The 16,032-nt window shown below is 40.5% G+C and overlaps 1 protein-coding gene across 2 annotated transcripts in view; it reads right to left on the bottom strand.

Annotated features, from left to right (window-relative positions):
• LOC142376753 (caM kinase-like vesicle-associated protein) overlaps nucleotides 1–16,032 on the bottom strand; it is a 56,193-nt gene that overhangs the window by 12,337 nt on the left and 27,824 nt on the right. For both annotated transcript variants that reach the window (XM_075460294.1, XM_075460295.1), the window contains exons 2-3: nucleotides 627–734; nucleotides 355–486 (exon numbers count right to left, since the gene is read on the bottom strand). In XM_075460294.1, coding sequence (XP_075316409.1) covers nucleotides 355–486; nucleotides 627–721 — 227 coding nt within the window. In that variant the 5' untranslated portion in view covers nucleotides 722–734. The remainder of the gene's footprint in view (nucleotides 1–354; nucleotides 487–626; nucleotides 735–16,032) is intronic.

Below are 16,032 nucleotides of genomic sequence, written 5' to 3' on the forward strand. Positions count from 1 at the left end.
GGTTTCAAAAAGGGAAACTAAGAAGCATGTGAACTGGCAATGACTGACTTTTTTCCGACGAGTAATCATTTTTCAAAATAGTGATGCATGAATGAGTAATTTTTTTATTTCCTGCTTATTTTCAAGGATTATATACTCAAATCCACATTTGATGTTTTAGAGCTTGAAAAGCAGGAGCAGGCAACTGCCGTGCAGCTGAAGTGTTTATTTTCAGAGGAGTGTGAGTAAGTGTTTCGGAAGGCAGGTTCTACTGAAAGTCAGATAATCAGGGGGGAGGAGAGAAAAATGTTGCAAATAAAAAAAGTTTTGACAGTCTCTCTGCAGAACTTATCATTAAGCAGCACAACGACTCACATCTTTAAGATGAGGATCTCATTTTTGGCAGCCTTGCGGACTTTCCTCCCGTCCTTTTTCAGGAACTTTTTACACGTGTACATTTTCATCGTGGTTTTGTCCTTGGCCCTGAATATCTCACAGAACTCCTCCCTGGAAAAAAAAAAAGAAGAAAAAAAAAGCATTTAATAGAAGATCAGCTTCACTCGAATTAAAATAAAACGCAAAGCATCATTCAGGTCTACAGATCACTGCTTTACAGTAGCTTTAGGCTCAGCTATTCAGATACTCACGATTTAACAATCTGACCCAGGTCATATTTATCTGTCACATCCGAAGGACTGTTGTAATCCTTCTTTTCCCCGATCGTTAAACAGCCAAATGGCATGGCCACTCCTGAACTGTAGTGAAACAGAGACAGAAGATGGTTATAAAAAAAACAAGACAGGCATAATACTTTCATTAATCTATCTGTGTGTCCCATCTGATTATTATTCGATTTATCCTCCCACAGTGCTGTTATATGACTTAGCAGAAATATGTCAAAGAATTCCTCCAGTAATGCTGAGTGGACCTAAATGTGAGAGCTAAAGAGCCACCAGAGAAAGTATGAATGCAGCAGGTTGTTTCACTTCACTTTCTGTACGACAGCTTTTCGTGATCAACTAAAGAAATCGCCAAAAAAAAGACGGACCAGTCTCGGGCTTCATCTATCAACCTGATTCTAAATCGCAAAAAATCTGGCCCGAGTATTTTCTAGTCAGCTCAGAGATACAAACCACAGGGGGCCAGGGAGCAGGAACAACACAGGCTAATACGAACAGACAACCCAGAGAGGTAACAGCAGCAACAAATGGACCGTTTCCACGCAAGGAGAGGGATTTAGCAATTACAGGCAGAGCACCCTGGGACTGAAAGAGCAATTAAAGTACTACATGAGCTCTGCATCAACACTCAGCACCTAATTGTGCTGCAGCCTCTCTGTTTTATCTCTTTAACAGCATATAGTGCAATTCTAAATACAAAGTTCATGATAAAGTTTAATTTTCAGCTATGCTGGAGTTGGCATTTTTGTGTAATTATTACTTTTTTTCCCCCGTCATTTCTGTGTGTTTATCTGTGCAGCTCAATCAGGAGCCCTGATCCTAAAGAGGAAGACATCTCACTGTTCCTCTTGGATTGTGCAGCAATACACCTGCTGTGGTCGACTACACGACATAAGAGTGCTTTCTTATGTATGTCCATAGACACAGACTTGTGTATGTGTTAAACCTGGGATCTGTTGTGTTTATTCTGTAAACCAACAAGATGGCTTGACAAATCTGAAAATCGTCCAAAAAATAGTCAAAGATTATCAAGGTGTGCTACATTACAGCGTATGCTTGAGGAGGTTAAATCTGAGCCGACAGATTTGCATTCTGCTCTCCTGGTAACTGACCCAATACAAGAGGACATGAGTGAGATCTTAACAGTTTCTTTCTTCTCCATTCACTCAGTTATTCCTGCTTTCAACTTAACCTCTAACCCCCCCTGAAGTTTCAACCTGGAATATTCTCATTAGCTTCTTTTAAAGGGCAGGAACTTTTTCATTGTTATTCTAACTACTTGAGAAAGTTTCCCCTCTTTTTTTTAACTGCATTTCAGGCAAAGCAGCCCTCCTTAGTTCATAGAGTCTATTTTTTAGCTCCCATTCCAGAGCTTTCCCAAAATGTGGCGAACCGTCTGCGACGTGACTGTATGGTGACTGGTTGAATGTATAAATGTGACACTGGAAGCTGCCGTTCCATAAAACCCTGTAACATATGTGAAAAATTCTCCATATCACATTATTAAATTAAACACAGAAGAATAGATAGAAAAAAATGGACGGTCTTAATAGAGCTTTTAAGCAACTGAGGAATTATGTTGCATTTAGAGTTTTCTTGCACCTGCCACGTGGCCATTTTGCCACTTCAGAGTTCATACCTGCAGTGCAAATATAACCAGAGGAAAAAAATCAATTTGAATATATATATATATATGAAAAAAAAGAAAAAACAAAGGGAAATAAAGCTGTAAATAGGGTAAAAAATTGCCCATATGAGCAACAATCGAGCCTTAAAACCTGCAACAAAACATGGTAGAAAGGACCGATGCTGGACCGACAAAGTTCCTTCTGTGGTTTGAATACAACCAGAGATGAAGGATGAAGGTAACAGTCCTAAAACTGGCCCAAAAACGCCAACTGCGACAAGACGGTGCAAAAACAATTACCACAGCAATATCCCATTATGGAATCCATCAGTTCCCATGGCTTCAGAAAGGCTCACAAATCACAAGATTGCTTCACTTACTCAATGTGAGCTTGCTGTAAATTAGTCCACAATGCACCGATTGAGCATTAGATTCACTCACCCGTCCTCAGCATGCATGTAGGAAACAATGAAGAGGTGAACTGCCATTTTACAGGAATAGACCTCCAGCAGAACCAAATGTTTTAGATACATCATTGTATAGTAATTCTGGATACACAATTAAACAACCATTAACAGATAACGTTAATGGTTGTTTTTTTGTTAGGGATTTAAATACCTCACAAATTAAGATAGTTGTTAAGCTAATAGTTCAATAAAAGAGCAGTGTTCACTGACTAAGGCCTGTAAAGCTGAGACAGTCTCCAAACAACAGTACCTTAAATACCATATACCACCATATAAAGAGCAGCGGCGGTTCCTTCATAGGGGCGATTTGTGCGACGCACTACCAAACACGGAGGGTTTTTTTTGTTTGTTTTTTGGCTTGTAAGAAAGTACTTCAGGAAAACACAGGTGATGACAACCACCGCCAGGGCCACAATGATGCCAATCAGAAAAACGCAAACTAGGCAAACTGGTTGTATATGTCATTGTCCAATCAGATTAAGGTCACGCCTGGTGTTGCCACGCCCATTTGGGGTGAGTTCTGTCAGGGTCGAATTTGCACCAGAAATCTCCCATTGACATGAATGGTACGTCAGTTTTTTTCAAAAATCATGCTCCCAATACATTTTCTATGAGGGTTTATGTGCTCGCACAAACGACGTGCTTTCGTCATTTGTGAACATTCTACGAAGAAGATGGCGAGTGTCGAGTGCAACAATACGGTAGTGTTTCTGAAAGAAGTACCCTTTAGTCGTCGTACTAATGGGGAGAAGGAAGTTTGGAAGAATTTTGATGTAGCTAAATAACTTAACCTTTTGTGCTCAGTCATTGACTTGTAATGATTTAAATCTTTTATATAATGTTGACAATAATAGCAGAATGTATAATGACACATTCATTGTTAATGGTGCAGTATTATATTTAAACAAGAGAGAAATCTCACATAAGTAAGCTGCACTTAACCATGTTTGACAATTGGTTATGCTTTTCTAAGTCATATTTTCCAAAACTTCAATAAACACTTGACTTGGATTTATATGCTGTCATTTTAATTACATTCTTTAGAATGAAAATTGAATGAATCTTATCATTAAGAGCTTATGTGTTTACTTATTTCATATAATCCTGGAACAATATGAGGAAAATAAATAAAAGTTAAGGTGTAATATTAACTGATTGGCAAATTATTAACTGGCAAATGTTTTGCTTTGAAGGTTTCACAATGTAACTTCCCTAGTTTGACACTTTTAACTAGTTCAGTGTTGCCATTTGGTGGACAAAAGAGATATTGCCTAAAATTGATATCTGATATCTGAATTTATAGGCACAAACAAGTTAGGGAAATGGTCTTGCTACCTAGACAAATATACCTCAGCCCTATGGAATTTTATGGTACTTATGGACATAACGGGGGGAAATTGCACTACCTAAAAAAAATGTCAGGCGCCACCACTGATAAAGAGTATGGTTCAGAATTGTGTTAAATCGTGGTGTGCCTCCTCATAAAGCTCAGACATAATGATCTTTCTAATCCACTTTGAAATTATTCTTTTACACTCACAGAATAAACAACTGGTAATGTTTTTAGAAGAACTGAAGGAAACAACTCACCAAAACCTAAAGAAAGTGGAATCAGTTACATCAAACAAGTGTGTGATTCAGTGTTGTCCTGGTTCAAATCCCTGGACATTTTAAAGAAATCCGGTGGGAAAACGCTTGTGCTGCTCCCATCGAATATCACCAATATCTTCTTGAATGAGGCGCTATAGAATTTATTGATCCAGTCCCACTGCTCAGGGGCCAACAGCACAGCAGTGCAGCCTTGCTGACAGATCTCGGACTGGTGTGAATATTCTTTATATAAAACTGTGAATTCAAAGCAGGGAATCCTGGGAAAATAAAGTCGCAGCAAAATTTAGCAACATGAATATGGGGTAAAAGAAATATATTCATTTCTTAGTCTCACAACAACCACGAGCGTTGACACTCCTGCTGATGGATGCCCACATGTAGATGAGTACAGCCAGCATGAAAATACAGCACAATGTGCAAGAGGGGCAATCTGTTCACTGAGCCTCCACAAACCGCCTCATAATCCAATCTTGATGAACGAGGTTCAGCATGGAGAGTCTCAGATTGTAGAGAGTGCGGACCTTGCTTTCTATCAAAGTCCTTTTCTTAAATCAGGCACAAATTTGTGTTGTTCAGTCAGTGAGGAGCTGATATTTCCTCAACAGAAATATTTTTTAGCTCAGGTCAGGCAAGCAGAGTAATGCATTAGACGGCATAAAAAGAAATGCATTACAATTGAAGACATCTATAATCAGCAAGGAGCTCTAACTGACCAGAACAGAAGTACTACAGAAATAGTTTAGACAATAAGAGAATGAAAGTATAATCTAATAAAAACTGAATGAAATGATGAAGACATTTTCAGAATCTTTGTGGTTTTGGAAAAGCTACCTTCAACAGCTCAGCAAAGACTTTCAATTTGGAGGGTTACTATGATTCTGTAAAGTTAAAGCAGCACTAGGCAGGGAAATGTTCGCTCTTTGGCTCCCCCTAGAGTGGTGGGATATAACATCCCTGTAAAAAAACACAAATCTCCAGGGGCCTCGTGTACAAAGACTCGTGTGGAATTCCTACTGAAACATGGCGTAAGCTCAAACTCAAATGCCGACATTTGTGGTTCGACATCAAGGTGGGCAGCCAGTGTGGAATGGCTGTCCACCGCCGAAGTGTGGCAAAAACAGGCGGGTGTTGGGGGTGGGTGTTTGAACAGAGTCGGCACAACTATGGGTGACACTGCTTTCTCTGGGGGGGTGGGACCTATGTATTTTTGTAACTCACAACAAACGTGTTCATACAGTAATGTGTAGAAGTGCGCCGGGGAAAAGGTGAGGCTGATTAAAGACATTTCACACTTTACACACAGGGTTATTAACATTTGCCCACAGAGACAATCAGGGGCTTGTTAGAAAGATCTTAAGCTGTAGTTTAACCAGCAAAAAAACAGCAAGAAACTAACTTTAACCACCGACTATGATGCTGTGAAGACGGGATAGAAATTGGGGCACACATACTCAATGCACGTCACGGGGAATAATATTAGGACAATTACAGGAATAAAGTTATTCACCAAGAAGCCAACCATCGCGCACAGTGCCACCTTGTAGTCTGTTTCCAACAATGCTGTTACTCAGAACATATGAATCGTGCGTTGAACCACGGCACCTCGCCACAATGTTGGTTAATTGCATTTACGCATCACATATGATCTGTACATCGATCGAATGAAAATGTTTCCTGTTGACATTTACAAATTCATCATGTGATTGCACTTTTATAGCAATGTGTGTGCAGTCGATCGCTCCGATTACAAAACCGGCTCTCGCTTCAAATTGAGCTTTAATGTTGGCGTGTTCAACTGCAATGTATTTGATATACGTGGCTGAGATGCGGATAATTCTGTCCTACACGGCTGGCATGGCTCGGCTCAGGGTAGACTAGTAGAGTCCCAATCAGTTGGCCAGCTCCCTCTGGAATGCCCCGGTTGCTGGGAACCCCAGTGTGCACATCACCTGTGAGCACAGGCAGCGCATGGCTCCTCGTCGGCCGCAGCTCTGTGCACAGTTCCAGGAGGCTTGCCATCGGGAACCTAAAGCGGCTGATGAGCCAGTCGCCATCATGTGCCAGCAAATCCTCTCTTCGAATTGCACCATTTGTAAAGTCTTCAAATACCGCTAAAGCAGCCATTGTTTTTAATGGTGTGCATTGCACCACTTTGCGCTTGCTTTATATCCACTCGTGTAATTGCAGACGCATGGGTGTGTTAATTGTTTATCAGTATTAATTGTTCATACACCAGCCCTGAAGTTGGTGTGAGGCACCGCACATTTCCACAGTCTTTTCGTTCTTGATACATCTGATCATTGACGTGAAAAAGTGCATACGCCACTACTTTGTGCGTACGCACCCTTTGTACATGAGGCCCCAGGTGAGCCCTACACATGAACAGCCATTCTTGTGAATCTATTGTCATAGTGGGTTGTGCAGGCGCCCCATGTACAGAGGCTACAGTCCTCACTGCAACGAGGTTCAAGCCCTGCATCAGACGGCCTTTGCTGCATGTCATTCCCCCCTTTCTCTGCCCCCTGTTTCCTGTCTCTGTCTCCAGCTGTCCTATCCAGTAAAGGCATGAAAAGCCCAAACAAATAATTAAATTAAAAAAACTGAAGATTAAAACTGCACATTTTTACATACAATATCAGTGATGAACAAAAACACTCACAAAATAACAACAAAAAAGTAAATGTTTTAGTCTTTCTGTAATAATTTATTTTTTCTGTTTTACATCTCTGAAATATTTGAATGTTATGAAAACATTGTGCAACACAATTAAGAATCTATATATTACAGTACTGTGCACTGAAAACGAGCACAGAACCCTTTAAAGCTTCCAAGATTTTCATGTGAAATGTGCAAAAAGGAACCAAACAGTTTTATATGAGAAGAAGGTCTGGAGCTGAACTAAGGTGGCTGAATGAGGAATCATCTGTGAGTATATAAAAATGTTGCATTTGCATCAAAATATTATAATGCATTAAAAATGGACAACAAGAGTTTCACTCTTCCATTATTTCCAAATGTTATTATAGAAACCAACTGACAACTTTACCAACAGAGCCAGGCAAAGCAGGTGAGAGGACTAAATCAACAAGTCAGTTTTTGCTCTGATATACTTCCTATAAGTAAATGCTACATGGCAGTATCAGGTCCAGAAATGTCCATTATGAATGTCAGTTTTTCATCAAAAGGAATCAGAAGCACATAGATTGAAGATTGACAAACTTAAACTTATAACAGCATAAACTTCCACATAAAAATCCAAAGTTACATTTGAAAACTCTGCAAAGAGACTCTGTCCCTTTTAAAATAAAGCCAGTTAAAATTAGAGTACTTATAGCAGAATGCTGGCCACATCAGATAATGGAAGCAGTGTAATGGGTCCATTTGGACTTACCATTATCAGCTACATTCCCCCATTACCAGCCCATGCTCTGACTGCTATCTGACCCTCGAGAGCATCATTCAATGGCTCGTGATGCTTTACGGCCCAGTGTCACCTGGTCTGCCAGCAAGGCCAGCTTGATCTTATCACAGCTGGATTTCTATAGGAGCAGTGACGATTTAAAGGACAGAGGATGGATGGTGGGAAATATTGAAGCCTTTTTGGGCAAACACAGCACCTCTTCCAGCATTTCTCATTTGAAATAAACAAATGAACAGGTTTATTTTTGTGCCTACTGACAACAAGGAAAGAAACCAAAGAAAAGTTTCAGATTAGGTTAAATGCGGTTCTAAATATGCCCTGTGTCATCACTTTTTAAAGCAGCGGTAAGGGGATTATTTCACCTACAGCTGTGGTGTAATGTTGGGCTGTGCCTCCTAGAAATAACTGGTGCCTCTTTAGTATGGTAAGCCTCCACGTGACGGAGCTTCCATCTGCACTAATCCGGGAATAAAATTCCTCAGGGACTGAAGGGTCTCTCCTTGTTTTTGGAATTATTTCATTTGCTGTTTACTTTGTGATTCTGTCTTTCTTTCATTCCCTTTGCCTCTGGCTCAGCAGTCACTGGGTAAGGATGCACTGTAAACAGCACAGCACCTTGATAGCACTTGTGCTGACTAGGCACTTACAGACTTACTGACACAGTAAGTCTGTGTCCTAAGCTTAGTGGAGACAATTTTTTACCTATGAAAACATTGTTCCCTGATTGGATAAATACTCTATATTTACATTTATAAACAAAATAACAAAATAAATCAACTTTACACACCTAAAAGAATTTTTTTTACCATATTTTCTTACTTTTCTATCATTGATTTCCTTATACATACTGTCCTATTTCTTGATAAGGAAGACTAAATTATCAGTAACTGAGTCTAAAATAAACCAAAAACCAGAACCTTGATTGGAGTCCTTCAAGCAGTTTGTACATTCGTCCATTTTGGGAGTCAAAGACTTTTTAGCTAAAAAACATGGTTTATAGAATGGAAAAATACTGGAAAGTTCATATTTCCCACAGTGCACTGCAGGTACTCACATACCCTAACATGCAAGTACAGCTGGACAAGCTGCAAAACATGGGAAAAAGGCTTGGATTACAACACATAGAGAAACAGTAACTTCTTTTTAGATAAATGCAGTTTTTGCCTACATATCTTTACATATTAGATAATTATTTGCTGCTAACTGAAAATTTCAAATGTCTTGGGAATAACATTTAACAATGAGAAATTGGGCATTAGCCTCGGCACAAATGCTACCCTCTAGTGAATCTCAAGGTGAAGATAACAACAACAGTAGTGTCACATCTACCAAGTGATATTTCTTACAACTTGACTGAGATGTGGGACATTGCCAAAGGAGGAAGCCTCCAGATCACTTTCTTCAAATGGTGAGACGGGGCATTGATCTTGTACACAAGTTGCCCTCTGTTTTAGCTCATTCTTTAAGTTTTAGGTCCCACAACTGTTTCGTTCCATGTCCACAAGGCAGATTAATATTATTGTGTCAAAACCAAGTGAATTACCACCAGCCAGAGTCAAAAGTGTCTCTCCTGTCACTTCAGAGGTTTCAGATGGCTAGTTGTGTTTATACTATCGGACAAAAAGTGGGCAAGTGAGTGCGTGCCAGGGGTAATAGCGTTTTTTTGGCCTAACAATTACCCATGGGCCAGACTGAACTGACCTGCTATTTATTTTCTTCAGCTACAACACAGTTTAAAAACACAACAGCAATTGAAAGTGTGTTTCGGTATTTTGAGGACACCAGGGACTGAATCTACCACTGGATTCACTTCCAGTCTGTGAGGTTTGGGGTGGCAGGGGTGCCATTTATTTTGCCTATGGTTTATTTTGTCAGCTAAAATTGGTCAATTTAAAGTCTGTGTGTGAAATTCTAATTTGCAATATATTGTGGGTGGGTGTTACAGCAGTCCTTCAGTGATCCCACAATCGAAATGCTAAGAGGTATGTGGCTCAGTGCTTCAAGTCCCATTCTACGAGCACATGTTAGCTCAAAGATAGCCTTGGTTTGCACTAGCCTGAAAGTGGAGAATTGCAGTTATTGCTCCCCTTCTGACCCGTGATACAGCTTGTAATGTTAGCAACTAACTTCAAGCAGTCATGTGACACGTCATGACATCACGGCGAAAATGGGTGTTGAAACGAGTCAGTTGTTCGATAGGAAACAATAACAAACATGGCAATGTGTAGTTCGGTTCCCGAGGGTCGATTTTGGTGGACAAAAAGACAATTTTGGAATATTATAGTGTATGACTTCGGGGATCGATTTGTGCGCACGCCTGTGGAACACAGAAGCTGAGAGAGGTAGGTGCGCTGTTTTTGAAATCTCAAAATGTATAATGTCTGTGCTAGCTAATGCTATGGTTAGCCCCTGGGTTGAATTGTATTGCTACTGACACCACGGCCAATTCGGTAAAAAGTATTTTGATACACGTTAAGAGCCTCAGGCAAGGTTAAAAGCTTGCCCGATAGAGCCCGCTTTCATGGAAATCAAGTCAAGTCAAGTCAAATTTATTTATATAGCACATTTCATGTACAAACAGTTCAAAATGCTTTACATAAAATAAAAACATTGCAGCAGGAAGAAGCATTAAAAATACATAAAAGAATATAAAGAGAAACAAATAAAATCATTTAAATGAATTTAAAAACAGGCAACAGTCTAGATAAGTTAAAAGATATTTCATGCATAGACACATGAGAAAAGAAATGTCTTTAACCTGGATTTAAAAATGTCTACATTTGGTGAAAGTTTAATCTCCACTGGCAGTTTGTTCCACTTGTTTGCAGCATAACAGCTAAATGCTGCTTCTCCATGTTTAGTCTGGACTCTGGACTGGACCAGCTGACCTGAGTCCTTGGATCTAAGAGCTCTGCTGGGTTTATATTTTCTGAACATATCACAGATGTATTTTGGGCCTAAACCGTTCTGGGATTTGTAAACCATCAGCAGGCTTTTAAAATCTATTCTGTGACTGACTGGAAGCCAGTGTAAAGATTTTAAAACTGGTGTGATGTGTTCAGATCTCTTACTTACTTACTTAGGCCCATTACTCATACCTGAGCATAAGCCACCGATGATTGTCCTCCACTGCACTCGTCACTGGGCCTTCTTCCTTAGGTCTTGCCAGCTGTTGCCTATGCTCCTCATCTCCTCCTCCGTGTCTCTTCTCCAGCTGTTTTTTGGCCTTCCTCTCCTTCGTTTACCCTGTGGATTCCAGGTTAGAGCCTGGTTTGTGATGCTGGATGGTGTCTTCCTAAGGGTGTGCCCTATCCAAGACCATTTTCTCTTGAGGATCTGGCTTCCCACCGGGTTTTGTCCTGCTCTATCCCACAGCTCCAGGTTGCTGATCTTGTCTGACCACTTAATCTTAAAGATCCTTCTCAGACAAGTGTTTATAAATGTTTGTATCCTGTGTTGTGTTGCTTTTGTGGTTCTCCATGTCTCGGATCTGTAGAGCAATACTGACTTGACATTGGAGTTGAAGATCCGGAGTTTGGTGGCTATGCAAATCACTCTGGAGGCCCAGACGTTCCTAAGCATGATGAAGGCTGCTCTTTCTTTCCCTATCCTGGCTGTTACATCCCTATCCGTGCCCCCCTGCCGGTCAACCACACTTCCCAAGTACACAAAGGACTCTGTCTCCTTCACCTCTTCCCCTCCAATTGTGACTGGTGTGCTGTTTGTAATGTTAATCTTCATGAGTTCAGTCTTCTTTTTGCTGATCTTGAGTCCTGTACTGATCGATGTTCTGTCCAGATGGGCTGTTTTATCTTGCATTTGTTTGTGGTTGTGTGAGAGGAGTGCCAGGTCGTCGGCAAAATCTAAATCCTCCAGCTGTGTCCAAAGTGTCCACTGGATCCCATTTCTCCCTCCTCTAGTAGTAGTCCTCATAATCCAGTCAATAACCAGTATGAAAAGAAATGGCGACAGTAAACATCCCTGACGTACTCCTGTCTTCACATTAAAGCTCTCTGTTAGCTGTCCTGCATGGGCTACTCTGCATTTCATGTCCTTATATGTGTTCCGGATTAGAGATACAAACTTCTCTGGTATCCCGTAGTGCCGCAGCAACTTCCACAAGGTGTCTCTATCTATGCTATCAAAGGCCTTCTCGTAGTCTATGAAATTGATGTAGAGAGGAGAGTTCAATTCCAGTGACTGTTCTATTATGATGCGTAGGGTGGCAATCTGGTCAGCACAGGACCTGTTCTTCCGGAAACCTGCCTGTTCATCTCGCAGCTTGACATCCACTAAATCCCTCATTCTCTCTAGGACAATTCTGTTGAACACTTTCCCTGCTGTTGACAGTAGCATAATCCCTCTGTAGTTGTTACAATTACCAAGATCCCCCTTCTTCGGTAGTTTAACGAGTATGCCCTCCCTCCACTCCAGGGGAACCTGCTCCTCTTCCCAAATCCTACTGAAAAGGCTGTGCAGAATGTTGACTGAGCTCACTATGTCCGCCTTGAGGGCCTCTGCTGGTACTTCATCTGGTCCTGCTGACTTCCCGTTATTTAGAGACATGATGGCCTTCTTGAGCGTTCTGGATGAGCTTCAGATGTTTAATGCTCTTTTTGGGAAGTCCAGTTAAAAGAGCATTACAGTAATCGAGTCTACTGGAGATTAATGCATGGATGAGTTTCTCCTGGTCTTTTTGGGAGAGGAAACCTTTAATTCTGTTGATGTTTCTGAGATGGTAAAAAGCTGCCTTGGTGACAGCTTTGATGTGGCTGCTGAAAGTCAGATCTGAGTCTATCAACACTCCGAGGTTACGAACTTGGTCAGTGATTGTAAGGTCCCGAGTCTCAAGATATTTACCAACGCTGACCCTCTTCTCTTTGCTACCAAACAGAATGATATCATTTTTGTCTTCATTTAATTGTAGAAAATTCTCTCTCATCCAGGTGTTTACTTCCTCCAGACACTGAAACAGTACGTCTGCTGAGCTGCAGTCGTCCAGTGACAGAGACACATAAAGTTGTGTATCGTCTGCATAACTGTGATAATTGATGTTAAAATTCTGCAATATCTGACCCAAAGGGAGCATATACAAGTTAAACAGAAGAGGTCCAAGAATTGACCCCTGGGGGACTCCACAAGTCATGTCCACTCGCTCAGATTCATAGCTGCCAATTGTAACAAAATAACTCTGGCCTTCTAAGTAGGACCTGAACCAGTTAAGGACCGCTCCAGAAAGTCCAACCCAGTTTTCCAGCCTGTGCAACAGGATTCTGTGATCTACAGTATCAAACGCAGCGCTGAGGTCCAACAGAACCAGGACTGAAACATTACCAGAATCAGTATTCAACCTAATGTCATTTAACACTTTTACCAGAGCTGTTTAGGTGCTGTGATGACGTCTGAAGCCTGATTGAAAGTTATCAAGACCTTCATTCAGAAAGTCGTTGAGCTGGTTAAATACAACTTTCTCAATAATCTTGGATATAAAAGAGAGATTAGAGACAGGTCTGTAGTTGTTCATCATAGAGGCGTCTAGAGTTCTCTTCTTTAGGAGTGGCTTCATGGCAGCTGTCTTTAGTGACTTGGGAAAAATGCCTGATGCCAGTGAGCTGTTAACTATTCGTAGGAGATCACTTTCTACTGAGGTAAAAACAGTTTTTAAAAAGTCGTATGGTATTATGTCCAGAGAACAAGTTGTTGATTTCATCTGCCGAACTGTTTCCTCTAGGATTTTTAAATTAACAATATTAAATTGTGACATAACGTCAGAGTTATTTCTAGGTTTTAGACACAGATTAGTTTTCTTGTTTTGTGTTGCGTGAATGTTTTGTCTAATCGTTTTGATTTTTTGGCTAAAAAAGTTGGCGAATTCGTTGCATTTCTCAGCGCAATCGGACAACTTTGCGCAGAGGGCATGAAAATTTATAGCGTTTTTTCCTTTGGCCAACTTTCCTGGGTCTCCAACAGATGGGATGTTTGTAAAATAGCTGGAATTTTCCTTTAAGGTGCTTCAAGTCGGTTGGATGTGTATCACCAAAAGCTGAGCTGCCCCTAAATGTTCCAAAATTCAAATGCGTGAACTTCCACTGCCCTGAGTGAAGCTTGCCCAACAATTTAAAAATGCTGCATTAAAGTTTAATGTGCCCCTTAAACTGTTTGCTTGCATTCAAAAATATGTCACTGGTTCTATTTACTGCTGAACTGCACTGCATACACCAACATAGCAGGAGTCTTAAGGAGTATTTAAATGGTAAAGATGAGTTGTAATAACTATAAATTTATGGTAAAAATATTCAAATTCTAATCTGAACAAACCCCCCTGTGTGGATTCCTTTAAGAACATTGTACTATGGAGTGTTTTGGACGAGCTGGTAATCTGTTGGACCCCATCTCAACCATCTTAAATATCATCTTAACACCTCTCTTTCTCTCACAGTTTTGTCTCGGAGATTAGTTTGAGCCTCAGCCCCACAGGAAGAGTCTCTCCATCTATTAGAAAATGAGCATCCTTGACATTCATTTTCTTTCATCCCTGCTGATCTCCTGGTATTACCCAGAGGCTATGATAACTCTTTGCCCTCAGCTGAAAGAAGAAGATAAGGTCAACACAGATTGGCATGCTAACAATCGTACAATTCTTAACAGCTGCTGTAAGATGCTTTAAGAGGGACAGCTCCCTTCGTAACTGAATAGAGTGCGAGAAAACCGTACTGTAATTATTGCACTACTGGCAAACATAAGGAAGGAAAGTTAAATGAGTCCATGCCAGAATGCATCAAGTAAACTCTGAAAGTCCAAAACAGATACTGAGGTGGTCCAGCTGCAAACAGAAAGCTTATCTATGTTTAGACAGCAGAAAAATCTCATCTGATTGTTCAGAATTGACTTTTAAGATTAATTTTCAAATCCCATCAACATGAAAATAATCAGTCAGTAGCAAATGAACATTTTGTGACCACAGTCAACGATCATCAGTTCAACATTCAGCAACCTACAATTATAAGCAAAGATGACATCATCCATCATATGGATTACAGCGGCCATGAAGAGAAAGTAAAACTGATTTATGACGTCGAACACAAATCACACTTTAAGAGGTGAGCATTTATCAGTGATTTCAGAGGTAAGACATACTTTCAAAGTCAAGTGTGGTTTGATAAAATATCGGGAAGTGCCACCAGTGAACAGGGTCATTTCTAGGACATATTATTTACCTTTTACGAGAACTTTGAGCTTTGTGACTTTCCAGACCTTTTCACGCACCGAATGCAATACAACACATGGAAGGTAAGGGAAAACCCTAAAAAGCATAGTCTTTCATGTAAAGGCTTCAAATGACTGAGAGAAATACTTAAATCAGTCAATATGTGACACTGGCAAAAATCATCTGTTCTTTATACGTACATTTTGCACACATTTCTGGTTTGAAATGCATTATTTCAGCGGCTGTTTAGTGCACTCATAGAAGGGTTTCTCAAAAACTCACCGGGGAAGAGGGAATAACATTCAACGACATCATCATTGTGCCTCATTAAAGTATTTCATAAGAAAATTAGATCTTGTTACTTTTGACTTTAAGGGGAATTGGCTTCTTGGAAATGTTGACATAAAAGTTTGTAAGCTAAGTCTCTGGGGCTTTTTTATCGCACTAATTAGAGTTGCAAAGCAGCATATAAGACTCGCTCAACCTTTGGAGGGGCAGCAGAGTGGGAGGGGGGCAGGATAACAACAGCGTCACATGAAGAGATGCAAAGCTGCATCAGTCAGCAGCAAGTGTGAGGTGGGATCAGAATAAAGACATTTAAACAAGCGAGTGCATACGTGATCAAGTTAATTATCTGTGGCTGGCAGTCTCCTTTTCCACAGTGTGTCTCAACGGACCAGTGATTCATGTTTTTCTTGTATCGAAGAATCGCTGCGTCCCGGGTGTGCTTGGAGCAGAAGCACGGCAGCTTCGGGAGTGCTAATAATTACCCGTCCTTGTCGAAACCCATCACAGTGTGCTACACTGTTTGTCAGTGTCAGTGCCTCACACGGAGCAAATCTCTCAAGAATAATTATCTCTCATTTGTTTGATGCCAGACATTGCAGAGGAATGGAGACTCTTCAAGGGCTTATTCAAAAAAAAAAAATCATGAACCTTGATCATTTGGTCATTTTTTAAAGAAACATCAATAGTAAAGAGTTATCATTTAAAAGGCCACTTTGCATTTAACTTATTATGCTGCGCTGTTTCTGAATTGT

This window comes from Odontesthes bonariensis, chromosome 3 (assembly GCF_027942865.1).
Source record: "Odontesthes bonariensis isolate fOdoBon6 chromosome 3, fOdoBon6.hap1, whole genome shotgun sequence".
Lineage (NCBI taxonomy): Eukaryota > Metazoa > Chordata > Actinopteri > Atheriniformes > Atherinopsidae > Odontesthes > Odontesthes bonariensis.